The 13,757-nt window shown below is 44.8% G+C and overlaps 2 protein-coding genes across 4 annotated transcripts; one reads left to right on the top strand and one right to left on the bottom strand.

Moving 5' to 3' along the window:
- Positions 1-1,122: 1,122 nt before the first annotated feature.
- Positions 1,123-4,469, bottom strand: MICOS13 (mitochondrial contact site and cristae organizing system subunit 13). Its single transcript, XM_084302663.1, has 4 exons — positions 4,372-4,469; positions 3,190-3,346; positions 2,403-2,454; positions 1,123-1,341 (listed from the first exon to the last, which is right to left on the bottom strand). The coding sequence occupies exons 1-4, from the start codon at positions 4,398-4,400 to the stop codon at positions 1,244-1,246; spliced, it is 336 nt and encodes a 111-aa protein (XP_084158789.1). The 5' UTR covers positions 4,401-4,469; the 3' UTR covers positions 1,123-1,243.
- Positions 4,470-4,499: 30 nt separating this feature from the next.
- On the top strand, positions 4,500-13,614 carry HSD11B1L (hydroxysteroid 11-beta dehydrogenase 1 like). Of its 3 annotated transcripts, XR_014619169.1 has the most exons (9): positions 4,500-4,535; positions 6,296-6,469; positions 7,112-7,242; positions 8,262-8,373; positions 10,085-10,176; positions 10,795-10,888; positions 11,475-11,640; positions 11,925-12,235; positions 12,381-13,614. XR_014619169.1 is itself a non-coding variant. In XM_084302654.1 (8 exons), the coding sequence occupies exons 2-8, from the start codon at positions 6,385-6,387 to the stop codon at positions 12,109-12,111; spliced, it is 867 nt and encodes a 288-aa protein (XP_084158780.1). In that variant the 5' UTR covers positions 4,500-4,535; positions 6,296-6,384; the 3' UTR covers positions 12,112-13,614. The 3 variants fall into 3 exon arrangements, 2 of the variants coding, with proteins under 2 accessions (XP_084158780.1, XP_084158781.1); XM_084302654.1 differs by having other exon boundaries at positions 11,925-13,614; XM_084302655.1 differs by lacking the exon at positions 6,296-6,469 and having other exon boundaries at positions 11,925-13,614.
- Positions 13,615-13,757: the final 143 nt, after the last annotated feature.

The following is a 13,757-nucleotide window of genomic DNA, read 5'->3' as shown; positions in this document are numbered from 1 at the left end:
GTCTGTGGAAAACTAATTTATTCAGCTATATGTTAAACGATGTAATTTTCTTTCAAAGATTAAAGAGTCTAATGCCTTACAGGCCTCCCTTTGCAGTTTCAGTAGCAGACAGCTCCCAGTAATACACTGAAATAGTGTTGCTTTATAAGTTTTAAAATCAACTAGCATACACACCAGCACGACAAAATTAATACATTGCAGTTTGAGCAATCTGCCACTGCAAAACTGATTTAAAGATCCTGTAGGTGAAGAAGGCCATCCAGCCTGTATGCTCAGCAAAGGAATCCAATTCACACCATCTTATCTACTTTTATTTCTATAGGTCACAAACCAGACTTGGCAAAACATTTGACTTAAAACTCACCAATTTTGTGAAAGGATGAGTTGTTTACTGAATATATTCATTGCCATTAAGATGTAGTAAGAGGATTATATGTGGACCAGGTCAGATCAGAAAGCTCTTCCCACTCAGTATTCTTTCCCTTCCAGTGGCAGATACTTATAGAAAAGTATGTCAGGATAGAGTACATACAGAGCAATCCGATTGTTACTGAATTGGGTGATAAGCTCCCAGTTTGTGGCACTCCAAGGTTTACTGACCTCTGGCTTCCACCTAGACAGTTAGGTTTAAGAGCCACTGACAGATCTAGCCTCTAGGAATTAGCTTAAGCACTTTTTAAAGCTATTTATACCTTAACCAACTCTGAAATCCCTGGACAGAAAGTTTCATCATAAAACGATCTTTAAAAGGGAAAAAAAATCCCTACAAATCCCCTTTTCCTTCTCGTGTTTTAAATCTGCTGCCTGATCTGAGTAAGCATTTGTCCTATTCTGTTAACACCCTGTGTTTTCTGCCTTATTTTGTCTTGGCTCAGTCTGCTACTAGCAGAGACAAAAACAACGTGGCCATGTCAGCACACCAGTGTGAGAGAAATGCTGCCTCCACTGCCAAGATCAGGTGCAATCTGCGTCCCTCTCTTGGGAGCATAGCTGCAGAGGCTGTACCTCAGCATATAGCCAACACTTCAGTACAACTGATCTGTGATCTCTGCTGAAGTGTCTAATTAGTAAGGCACAACACAATCATTAAGGTGCATGCTAAAACCAACCCAAACAGAAATGGATGTTCCACAGTCTTTTATTGTAGCCCTTGCATGGCTGAGCTGCCATCTAGAGGGATGGACTACATATCATCCCAAGAAGAACACATCATAGAGAGAACCATGAATCCTGGAGAATGTTTTCATTTGACAAGATCCTTCATATACTTCCAGCCTTCCATAGTGTATTCACAGGCCCTGGTGGGAGCTACAGATAAAGCAGACATGACTGTCTGCACTCCTGCAAAGAAAGCAGAGAATTATTTTCCCAGGAAGAGTATCATTCAAGCCATAATTCCCAATGTTATTCTAGCATCACGGATCTCTTTAAAGACAGAGATAAAGATCTAGCTTTTTCTGAGAAGCTTTCAAGCACCTGAGGCCTGAGTAATCCTTGGTTCAAATGCAGCTTTGTTGTCTCAGTATCATGTGACAGAGAAATTCCAGCTTCAGGACCAGTATAAGGGATAGACAATTTCAAGGTTAAAACAAGGAACTGATACTCATCTAAGTTCAACTTCACTTCCGGTCTTGCCACAGGCTCCACATGTGATTTTGGGTGTGTCACAGTGTTTGTGGGCTGTTTCCTCACAGTTAAATTAAGACTTTGCTGCACCATAGGAACTATAAATTATTTGGTATTTATAACATGCATTGGACTTGAAACATGATCTCTAAAATCCTAGTAATTACAGGAATACTCATCCCCTCTCAAAAGTCAGAAATGGAGTTCAGACACTAGTATATGAAGAGTTCATAAAAGATTCACCTTTTTCAAGAGTAAACCATGATTTATTTTTTATGCTCTAGTTTCCCTGATCACTATTACCACTACTGATGACCTCATGTTACTGGTCCATAAACTCTTTGTCTAGTTATTGTTGGAGCCACAGACCCCCACCCCGATACTTTACTGAAACATTCAATCTTACATTCTGGGATACAAGAGAGTACCTTGGAGCACTGGCAGTACCCACCAGTAGGCAAGCAAGCTATGTAGGTAAAAGAAGTATTAGCTCCTCCAGTTAGAAAAGGTAAAAAGGTTTATGGGCACACATTTTCCTCTTGATTTCACAATTGGAAATTAAGATAATGAGATAAAATGAACTGCACAAAGTCACTCAGTATGCTAGTTGTGGAACCTGAAGCAGAATACACATCCCTAGTCCAAGACCCAGTGCTCCCTCTACCAGACTACACAATCATCCCTTTCTCGATAATTCGCTTAAGGATGGCAGTACTGAGATAAGCTGCATCACTGTTGATCCTCTGCCCCTTTCACAGTTTAACGAAAAATTTTACCTTTATTCCAGGAATCAGAGGGGGAAAAGTCAATTTTTGGAGTGGGCGGGAGCTAGAAAGAGAAAGACAAAATATCAGCACTTGGAGGTTTCACTTATAAGAAAAGCCACATCACCTTGGAAAAGCTTCATGTCCTCAGATCTCGAACATATTTCAGTGCTTGCTGTCTCTAAGTCTCAAAAAGCATCAGACATGTGCCCTAAAGCCTAGACTTTTTTATTTCCTACAGTGTAAAGTAGAGGCAGAAGGCAGTACTTAACATTTGAGTACTCTGAAAAATCACCTCCATAAATAAATACTTAATTACTTACTCCTTAAGTATTTCCCATATTGGATACTATAATAAGCAACTACTTTTCCAACTTTCAGCAAAGGCTTGTCCTGAGGATTTTAAAAACTAAGAATTAGTTAAAGACAAGGGTTTCTTCAGGCAATTTAAATTCAACTTGACTGTTAGCAGTCTGACAAATCAGAAGAAGAATCTTTAATTTTTTAAAAGTATGTAGGATCCTTCAATAAAAAGCATACTGAAATATCTCCCAGATCAAGCATGTAGTCTCTCCTCTTTGACCCTGCATAAGCTAGTTAGTTACCTTGTCTGCTTTCAAATGACATCAACAAACAATTTTCTCCCCTAATCCTCTTCAAAGAATTCTTAGTGTGAAATTCAGATTAAACAGCAAAACTTCTGCCAACATCACTGAACCTGAATATCATCCCAATGTTTTCTCCTCCTTATTCAGAGAACATCCAATTTGCTGACAGTGTTTATCTGCATGGTCCTTACCTCCCAGCCTACGTAACTTGTCCATTCTTTGATAGCTGGAGGCAGTACTGTTTGAGCTTTTTTGAGGGCTTCAGCACCTTCTGCACCGCTGCCCAGCAACCCCTGATCATATGCCACATATACAGCAGCTCCAGCCAAGCTTCCTTTGATGATAAACCTGAAAGAATCAAAAGCAGCAACATTTCAGTTCATATTACGAGTATTGTTGCATCTCTCTCAGCAGGTTGTGACTGTAAAATGGAGGGGATCAATAAAGAAACCAAAGGTCACAAATGCTTTCCTCTGAGGTCTTACTTCAGACAAAAAGCAGCAGACAAGTATCTGGCTATCATCTTTTTTTTTTTTTCCCTAAACCAAGTAGTCCCTATCAACTGTGAGAAAGCATATTGTTTGCTTTTTTATCAGCAAGAGTTTTCAAGAATAAAAAATGTGGAAGCATCAAAAATCTCTAAGTATGAGCCGCTTTTCTAAGTATGAGAACCACTGGCTTAGACCCTTGATAAAAGAGACAATAGGATTCAGCATGTTAATGATGGGGTTCTTGCTATCTTGTTAATAAGTAATCTGATTAATTTAATAGGTACCAACATCTTACTTAGCTCATTACGATCTGTGTAACATTTAGCCAAGCCTACACGGCCAAGGCTTTTCAAGCTTCCCAGCAGAGCACATACTGTCCTAACACTACAGTTTTACAGCTGTGGTGGCACCCCACAAAACAGATGCGAATACTTGACCCTTATTTATTTTTTCATTATTGATGAAAGATCTGAGGAGAGCAACTTTTCCAGGTTCATAGACAAGAGCGCTACCTCCTCTAAATAAAATAAAAATATACAAAGCTACTGCACACCTGGGGAGGAGGGGAAGAACCTCGCCAGATCGCAGCAACGCAACAGAACTTATGATAGACACAGACACTGGGAGAGGCAGGAGAACCAATACTTAAACCCACGTATCCGCAAGTACTTAGGGGAAGAAGGGCTTCCCCACCGAGGATTTCCCGTTCGCTCCCCAACGCGCCCTTCCAGGCCTCCCCCCGCGCCCCGGCCGGCCACGCAGACCACAAAGCGTCCCCTCAGCACACGGCGCCCCAGGGCCTCAGACCGGCCGCGGGGCTCCTGCCGAGCGCAGCGGCTGCCGGGACCGGGCCGGGCCGGGCCGGGCCGGGCCGGCACTCACCGGGCGGCGGGCAGCAGGCGGGCGGCCATGGCTGCGCCAAGGGCAGGGCGCCGGCCCCGGGGCCGCCGGGAGCCGGGCACGTGGCCGGGCCGCCCCTCCCCCGGGGGGCGGGCAGGGGAGGTGCGAGGGGGGTCACGTGGTGCCTGCGGCTGAGTCCCCGCGCCGTAAGTTGGGGGGGAAGCCGCGGGCCGGGGGCTGCCGGGGGGCCGGGGCCGGGGCCGGGGCCGGGGCCGGGGCCGGGGCCGGGGCCGGGGAGGGGGAGCACCAGAGCCCAATGCGAAAAGTTTTGTGAAAGGACAGAACGAACTGAAGCTGTGTTTAGTTAGATGGAGGGAAGAGCAGGGAGTTTGTCCCTCCGGTGCTGCCTTCCTGGCTAATTAACGAGCCAGCCTCGTCTGTGAGGCCGCGCGGAGCTGTCCCGGAGCGGGATTAGCCCCGGCCTGGGGGATGAGCCTGAGCAGAGCAGGCGAGGGACCTACAGCACGCACAGGGCCCCGCGCATGTGAACGGCCGAGCCCAGTACATGCACCCAAACTGAAACAAGGAAAGAAAGACAGAGATGACAGAACCACAGCATGTCAGGGACTGGAAGGGACCTTGAAAGATCACCCAGTCCAGTCCCCCTGCCAGAGCAGGAGCACCTGTATCAGGTCACACAGAAACTCATCCAGGTGGGTTTTGAATGTCTCCGGAGAAGGAGACTCCACAGCCCCCCGGGCAGCCTGTTCCAGTGCTCCCTCACCCTCAGTGTGACAAAGTTTCCTCTCATATTTAAGCGGAACCTCCTATGTTCCAGCTTGCACCCATTGCCCCTTGTCTCATCATCGGCTGTCACCCAGAAGAGCCTGGCTCTGTCCTCCTGACACTCACACTTTACTGATTTAGAAGCATTAATAAGGTCACCCCTCAGTCTCCTCCAAGCTAAAGAGACTCCCTCAGCCTCTCCTCGTAAGGGAGATGCTCTGCTCCCTTAATCATCCTCATGACTCTGTGCTGGACTCTCTCACGCAGTTCCCCGTCCTTCTTGAAATGAGGAGCCCAGAACTGGACACAATATTCTGAGTCTTAGAGAGTTTTGTTGACCGACTTTGATGGGAACAGTTACAGCCACTCTCAAGGCCTCCAGACACATCCGTGTGCTGCCACAGAATCCCTGCCTCCCATGACAGTTGCCCTGTTTGCAGTTTTTCATTTTTTCATGCTGTGCAGTCACACCCATAAGCAGTCTCTTGCCGGGCTTCACCCCCACCCCGTTTGCATGGAAGTTCATCCGGGTCTTCAGCATCAATGCTTGTAGCAAGGCTTCAGCCTGTTATTCCTGTCTGCTGCTTCATTTCTGCAGTGTGCAATAGGATGTGCCAGTTATCCTGAAGCACTGTTTTTATGTGGTGAATATTCTCAGCTATGAGCATAATAATTCTTTCATTAATTAAACATTCTGTAAGATTAGATGCAAGTTTTTGTTTGTTTTCTTTCTACAGAGAGAACTCTTACTGTATAGAGGCTCTCTCAGTTCAGAGAGCTGTGGAAATTGACAGCAAAAGACCTCTTTCTTAGAATCAGATGTATTTTCTTTGTATTTTCTTTGTCTTTCCTTTATTTCCCTTTTTTAAAGAAACTAAGCTCCAAACCCTTTAGTCTTTACAAATGCCTGCATAAAATTGGCATAACCAAGTTTGTATTTCCTGGGCAAATTCAAACCATTTGCAGGACTGTGGTGTCCTCTCCCTTCAGTGGGGAAACAGCAACTTTGCAGCATCTTATTCAAGGGTTAAAAGTCAATCTCCCTCCCATCTTTCATTCTCAGCAAAGGTGACTGGCTGTCAGTGGAGAGACACCTCAGGTGTCTCTTTCAGTTCCACACAGTGCCTCACATATGTAAATTCCTTTTTTTTTGTCATGCAAAACCTTTTGTCTCTTGCAGGTTGGCTGACAGCATCAGAGGAAGGAGATTACAGTATTTTGGCTGCAGTGCTCAGCTTTGAGGCTTCGTTCTTTACAACTTTGAGGGATATGAGGCCACTTGGAAAAGTGCTTTGTGCTACAGGGATTATAGCTGTACTTCTAGCTTTCTTCTGGAAAGACACTTTTAACCCAGGTAGACTCACCACAGGGTTCAGTCCAAACTAGAATATAAAATGTGTAAGAGAAGATACTCTATTTCCAAACTTGGAAATATTGGTGGTCTTTTTCTGCCCATGGTTTACCTGAGGTGGAGCCAGGTAGCATGTCAGCTACTGTCTGAGCAGGGTGGGTCAGACTGAGCTTCCTACTCTGTGACTGATAGCGAGCCTGGGGTTGCCAGGATGAAGGAAGGAACTGTCTGTTACATATCAGAAGAGCTAGGCTGAGCTGACTGCCATGTGCCAGGGCTCATGAGCTAGGTGAGCTTTCCTGTGACCCAGTCCAAAACAGGTCAAGGTGGCTCGCTACTTGACATGAAATGGCTGGTTATCTGATGACTAGCTTTGTGCCACAGGCACCTGCCAGAAGGGAAAAGTAGCTCATTCTTCAAAGGTTAGGTGATCCTTGATTATTTTCACTCTAGCATCAGAAGGCATTGTTAATCTCATGGCTTCTTTGGGATAGTCCTGCTTCTTTACTAGTTATGGAGAAGCACTGAGCCTTTTGAGAACACACACACACCTTCCTACTTTAGAGCTCTGCCATTAGCCAGGGGCAGCTGCTGTGGTGCGTCCTTTACTTCTATACCTTTTTTTTCATCTTTCCCATGAATAAGAGAGCCTTTCTGGTGCCCGTGTTCTCCTGACTGGAGCCAGTGCTGGGATTGGAGAGCAGATGGCATACCATTATGCCAGATTTGGTGCTGAAATTCTTCTGACTGCTAGGAGGGAAGCTGTGCTGCAGAAGGTAAGAACTTCCTTGTTTGAGGGAAAACATGAGGGTTTTGGACTTTTGCACACACATGCATGCACACACAAACAAATGTTGGCATTTTCCAATGCAACTGTTTTACTCACCAACTGAATTACTGTAAGAAACTTTTAACACTTTCTGGAAAAAAAAAAAAAAAAAAGTGTATCAGCAGTACATTTTGAGCCTGATTCACTGTTAGTGTCCTCTACCATTCTATCTGTCACCTGGATGGGTTGCTCTGTCTGTGTTATCATACGCCCATGTCTGCTGCAATATACCTTTTTCTTACCAGAAGGCATACTGGGGAGAGGTAATCTAGAAGGAAAATGTTATTTAGAAGGGAGTTTGGCCTGTATGGGAACATGGATATATGTTGTCTGAACTACGGTTCCTATGAGATACTGTGTACCTCTTCAGTGTCCAAGCAATTCTGTTTGTATCTTTTTTGTTAAAGACTACAAACTCTTTGTAATAATGTTTGAACAGCTCAAATAGATGAGACTCCTTTATCTGTAGTATATAAAATGAGACAAAATTGAGAGGTCTCTTTCAGACTGTGGGGATAAGTGACTTGCCTGGAAAGTTCTGCATTATGAAATGATGCAAAAGGAAGGTCAGGGACAGTGAGCATCGTACGCATTAGGACACTTCCTAAAGCCTGGCAGGCATTATTTCAGCAGATAGCTAGATGTACCATTCGCACCTTCACATACTCATCACACTTCTTCTGAAGATTGTCTTTTTGGATGATTCTTGATCCTTTTCCAAGATTTATAGAATCTGCATCTTGCTAAGAGTTACCTCTGTTTAAGTGGGTAGATGAAGTCTTGATGTAAAATGAGCCCTCTGCAGGCTGAATAGTGTTAGATTTAGAATTAAAGTGTGTGTCTTTGTCTAGAATTGACTGTTACTGACTATAGTGTGGGGAGAAAAAAAGCTCCTTACAGTGCCCTTCTGTTCTTTCCCCTCCCACCCAATTTTGTTTAATCTCTGGGGGAGTGTTGTTTTTCAAGGTGATGGAGAAATGCCTGACACTTGGAGCAAAGAAAGTCTTCTATGTTCCGGCCGATATGTCTTCCCCTTCAGAGCCTGAAAAGGTGGTTCAGTTTGCTGTCCAAAAACTGGGTAAGCAGAAGAAAAATGGCAGATACGGAAGAGTGGAAACAAACTTTGCTGGTTGTTTCAGTTTATATGACATGTTCCTTTGTTCAGCAAAGGTGTAGATGACACCTTGCCCTGGTCACCCTTCAGGGATTACAGTTCTCAAGCCATATCTTGCTTTGTACTGACATCCAAGTTTGAGGAAACTGATTGGAAATAAATCTGATAACAGTCCTCATCCCAGCTCCTCTGGCCTTGCCAATCTTGGCTTCTCTTTGATAACCCTGGAGTCAAGAGATGTGGCTTTCTGTAATTTACCTAAGTTCAGGAAGCTGTGAAAGGTGAGGTGTCATAATTTTTCAGATGTTCACTGCTTGCCTGGTCAGAACCAAGCCAGAACCCAGGAGGGGTTCTGATTGTGATCTTAATTCTGTTCTGGCTTCATCTTTGGCATCTCTCAGGCTCTCAGATACACAGATAACTCACATTCCAGTAGGAGCTTCCTGCTTCAGCTTCCACATGTCCCTCACTGAGGGGAGTGTTTAGGAAGAGAGGATGTGGCATTTGTAAACACCAGTCTGGGAGTGGCTGACTTTTCAGTTGCTTTTCGTGAGGAGGACTCTTCAGGCAGCATATACAAATGTATTTTGCTAGAGGAGAAAAATATGCAAAAAATATTTGCTCAAAGTACTTTGCTGAAACCATGCCCTCGTAGCAACAGCTACAGTACCTCATACATTCGCTATACATGAGCAGGTACCAGCTGCACACACCCAGCCCTGAGCAGACATAGTGTCTTGTGTTGAGAGAAACAGAAACTAGGAGGTCTGAAAGCAGTGACCTGTTCCTTTAGCAAAGCTGAGTCCAAGACTTCATAGGAGGTTCTTATTTTAACTGATTCACACATCTCATACTCGCAGAGATTCTCAGCCACTCGTTCTTTTGTACTAACAGGCAACAAGATGTGTATGACCAAGTACCCTCTCCAGGCTTACTACTGGTGATAAAAAGGACAAGGAATACCAGCTGTAGAGTCCTCATCATGTTTCCTGGGTTTTGGTTGGTGATCACATGCTGCTATTTGATTATCTTTCTTTCCCTGTAAGAGTGATTATAATCATTCGCCTCTCCACCCCATCTTATTAGGTTAAGGCTGTTATTAGGCAACATTTTCTATTATACTCACTGTCCGTTTGTCCATTGCCTGAGTGTCTTAATTACTTCATTATTTTTTTGGTTTTCTTGCTGTGAGTGTCTTAAGAAATTGTCTTAAATTGTGCTGCGATCTGGATGACCTGCCAATCCAGCAGCCATCAATATATGATAATTCTTAGGCCTTTTGCTATTCCTGCTGGTGTTTTCACACATATGCATTCTCATACCAATCTTAATTTTTCTGTTATAATTCTCTGTACTTAAAACTTTAAAAATAGAGTGCACCACTGGAATTAAATTCCAAGTCTGCATTACCCTGAAATATCATAAATTCCAAGTCTGCATTACCCTGAAATATCATTACAGAAAGCATCTGTTAAAGAAAAGGAGCTTTCATTCCAGTTCTACCCTTGAGAAGCAGGCACAGCTGCTGTCAGATGGACGTGTTTAATGTCTCCATGCTGAAGCATTTTCCAGCCTCCTCAGGGGCTGGTTCAGCCCTCCTGCTGGCATTTCTGAGTTCCTCAGTGACTGACTGGGGACAGCCACCCTATTTCACTGTTTTTTCTCCTGTACACAGGGGGACTGGATTACCTAGTGTTAAACCACATTGGCAATTCCCCTTTCCAGATGTGGAATGGAGATGTGGAATACACCCGCTGGCTCATGCAGGTGAGGATTCCCAGCAGGAAGAGCTCATCTGGAATTGAGTGAGTCTAACCTCCTGAGACAACTTCAAGAGACTTAAAGACAAATTCAAGCCTGTGGCAATAGCTTAGAACAAACCTTTTATTTCATTTGTGTGTCAAGTCACATGGTTTGTCACTGGACTAGGTGTTTTGCTTAGTTATGCTGGTGTATATATGTGCAGAAGAATGTCTGGGAAAAACTTCAATTCTTCTCTCTTTCATTCTGTCCTTCTTATCTCCCATTAGCCCAGAACTGTTAGAAATTGCTATGGTAGGTACAGGCAGTTGCACAATGTGGAGTAAAGAATGACATACAGAGAAATCAGGGACAGATAATTATCTCTTGTCAAGACATTTGTATGTTATAGCCCAGGAATAACCTTCATTCTGACTCTTCTCCATTGCATTTTCTGGAATCTGAAAGGTTTACATATGCACTACCTATCCCTGTTCTCACAGAGATGATTCTTTCCTCCTGATGTTTGAAATCACAAATCCAAGCCATGCTCAATTTAATATGAACACTGAGTTAGCTTTCTGGCTCATGATGACCTTCTCTCCAAACAATCTTGCTCCTTCCATGACTACTTTATCATTTTAGGTGAATTTCTTTAGTTATGTGGCCCTCACAACAGCAGCTCTTCCCACCCTGGAGAAGAATAAAGGCTCTCTGGTGGTCGTCTCTTCCCTCACAGGTTAGTGTTTGTAACTGGCACAAGTGCTGTTCTTGTCAAAACCATGGTTCCCAGCACACACTGTTTCTCTGTGTCCTTCAACAGATGTTCAAGCTGTGCTTTTTCTAATATTAAGCAGGATGGTGGCTGGCTGGGCTTCTTGCTTTCTGGAAGACCTTCTCTGTGTTGCATCTTTTTGTATTCCCTTGTAATTTTGCTCTTTACTTAGCATGCACCCTGATCTACTTGTTTGGCTCCAGTCCCTCACACCCAGGCCCATTTCCTGCTTTTCTGACACAGCATTAAAACCTTCCTGCTGCTCTAAGGCCTTCTGGCTTTGGCCAGCCTAAATAGCAGTCTGCCAAGTAGCTGTACCTACTGTACGGGATGGAAAGGCAGGAAAAAGCCTTCAGTGTGTCTGCTCAAGGGCACTGCATTCACCACAGCTGTGGTCCTTCCCTGCAACCTAATGTGCTTGGGTGACTGGGAACTACCATGGCCAGATATACCACCATGTGACCCAGTCCCTGTGGTTACATGAAATGGGGCGCCATCCACCCTACAACCACTTTCCTGGTCTTTTCCATTCTCTTCTTCTCCTTTCCAGGGAAAATACCCACTCCCTTCACCACTTCTTACTCTGCCACCAAGTTTGCTTTGGATGGATTCTTCAGCTCACTGCGCCATGAACTCATCATGCAGAAGAGAAACATCTCTGTCACACTGTGCATCCTGGGCCTGATTGATACTGATACGGCATTAGAGAAAACCAGGTATGTATTTGGAGGAGGGTGTGAGTCTGCGAGGGAGTGTCTGCAGGAACACATCCCTTGAAAGCATGCAAAGAAGTGCAAACAACTGTATTTAAGATGGTGTGGGCATCTGTTTGGATGTGCTTGAAAACTAACATGAAGAGTACATCTGCTTGGATACATCGTATGGGTGTGTCCACCTCTGCGTGGAACATGAACATGCAGAACCGTGTGGTAGTCATTCTGCATAGTTAAAACCACAACAGGGACTAGCTTTGAGTGATTCTCTGATTCTTTCTTTCCAGGGGTAAAGTGTACCTAACTGCTTCTCCTGCTGCTGAAGCAGCACTCGCCATCATCCAAGCGGGTGCCACCAAGGTGCAGGAGGTTTTCTACCCGTGGTGGCTGCAGTACACATGCAGCCTCTGGGTTTTGTTCCCCTGCCACCGGAACCAGGTTTTACAGAGTTACTATAACTACAGCAGCCCTTGAAGGCTGCACAGTCTCAGTCTCCTCTCCTGTACTACACCCCTTCTAATTATAGTCACCCCTGTCCCACTAAGCATTCCGGTCAACCATCACTATCAGTTGGGAGCAAGACAGCAGTGGTGGAAAAGTAAGCTTAGCTCATTTCATAAGACTCTGCTTGAACTCCCTTTCATCCTGCATCAGTCATAGTTCTGATTTTTCTGACTAGTAGTCAGAGATCCATTCCCCCTGTTCACTGTGTCTGAGCTTTCCACCCATTTTCTTTCCTTCAGCCTCACCTGTCTGCTCTTACCACCTCAAGTTCTTCCCTCAGCTCCATCTGTAATGCCTGAAGGTTATTAGTGCCTCATATTCTCTGCCAAGGGTCAAGCAACAGTCTTCAGCAGGAACAAAGTGTTCAGAGCCCTTCCAACCTTTTCTAACAGATGCTGCAGTGTATGGCACCAAAGCTGAGGTGGGCTCTGCAGGTTTATTGGGCATTGCTTGGGAACGGCAAACCAGGCACATATGGTTGTTTTCCCCTCTTGCTAATGTAGAAGTGCTACTGTGGGTGTTGCATTTCAGGAGTGGATTCACCTTCCCTTATTGTTCATCAGGTACTTGGGGTGCTAAAACGAGTCAGCACTCAGCTGAGTGCTTTCCCTCCATCCACAGCCAGTTTCCCAGCATGGATAAAGAACAAATATCTTGGAGAGGAAGGTGGGGGTTCTTTCCTTTTCATGGCTCTGGGAATGACAAGCAGAACTGTTACGCCCATATTCTGCTTTTGCTGATGAACAGTAGCCAGGTTGGGGAAGCAGAATAACCCCCTACCAGCACCCCCAACTTCTGCCTACCAAGTATGATTCTTCTTCTATGTAGGAAGAATGCAGCTTGCAGTACTCTGTGTGACAAGACCAGAGCCTGCTGGGACCAAGGGCTTCTGGGGGTGTGTATCAAGGTGTTTCCCAGGCCAGGACAATTTGATGTGCACAGAGCAAAAATAGAAGAGGAAAGAAAGACCCTGTTGTGAGAGTTTGGCGTTGTGAAAACAATACTTTTGCTGGTTTTATATTGCAGTCATATTAAACTGAGCGGTACATATCAGCCTTCCTCCCTGCTTATGCTTCCCCTTGAAGGAACTCAAGGTGGCAAAGCCAAAGGCAGTGAGGTGCAAAAACCTGTGGCTTTCTGAGTCAGCCCCATTGTCCGGTCCTTGCTTCTGTGCATGCAAAACTCCAGCATGGTTGACACAGGTGAATCTGGAGCTGGGAGTGTTTTCTGAGTGATTTGGGCAAAGTGTGCGTTTGTTTTTTCATCCCCACGTACCTATTCCCTCACTGGAAGGACTCAATCCTTTAGCCTGTTCTTCCTTCCCTCACCCCTCTGTCTTTTCCATCTGCTTTTTGTCCTCAAGATTTATTTATGTCCCCAAGCTCTTATTTAGCCCCTTTACTCACGATTGTCCCATAGAGGAGGAATAGCAGTGTCTGGAAGCCATGCAAGGCTGGTTACTAACCTGTGTTTTCAAAGGTGTTAAAACTAGAATAAAACTTAGGTTTATGGCTTTTTCCTCGTCTACTTTACTAATTCGGATACGGATTGTCTGTTACTAGTACACCAAATCTTGGGTGTTGAGAAAGCTGCTTTGGTTCACCGCCGGTGGCAAC

The sequence above is a fragment of the Netta rufina genome (assembly GCF_964035555.1).
Source record: "Netta rufina genome assembly, chromosome: 28".
Lineage (NCBI taxonomy): Eukaryota > Metazoa > Chordata > Aves > Anseriformes > Anatidae > Netta > Netta rufina.
Note: the sequence above shows the minus strand (reverse complement) of the source record. Positions and strands in the feature narration are given on the sequence as shown.

Coding starts and splice junctions, on each gene's coding strand:
- HSD11B1L (XM_084302654.1), top strand. CDS start 6,385: ATGAGGCCACTTGGAAAAGTGCTTTGTGCTACAGGGATTATAGCTGTA. Junction 8,374..10,084: donor GTTTGCTGTCCAAAAACTGG/GTAAGCAGAAGA, acceptor TCCTGTACACAG/GGGGACTGGATTACCTAGTG. Junction 10,889..11,474: donor GGTCGTCTCTTCCCTCACAG/GTTAGTGTTTGT, acceptor TCTCCTTTCCAG/GGAAAATACCCACTCCCTTC.
- MICOS13 (XM_084302663.1), bottom strand. CDS start 4,400: ATGGCCGCCCGCCTGCTGCCCGCCGCCCG. Junction 2,455..3,189: donor CAAGTTACGTAGGCTGGGAG/GTAAGGACCATG, acceptor TTCTCTTTCTAG/CTCCCGCCCACTCCAAAAAT. Junction 1,342..2,402: donor CTCTGATTCCTGGAATAAAG/GTAAAATTTTTC, acceptor CTTTCTTTGCAG/GAGTGCAGACAGTCATGTCT.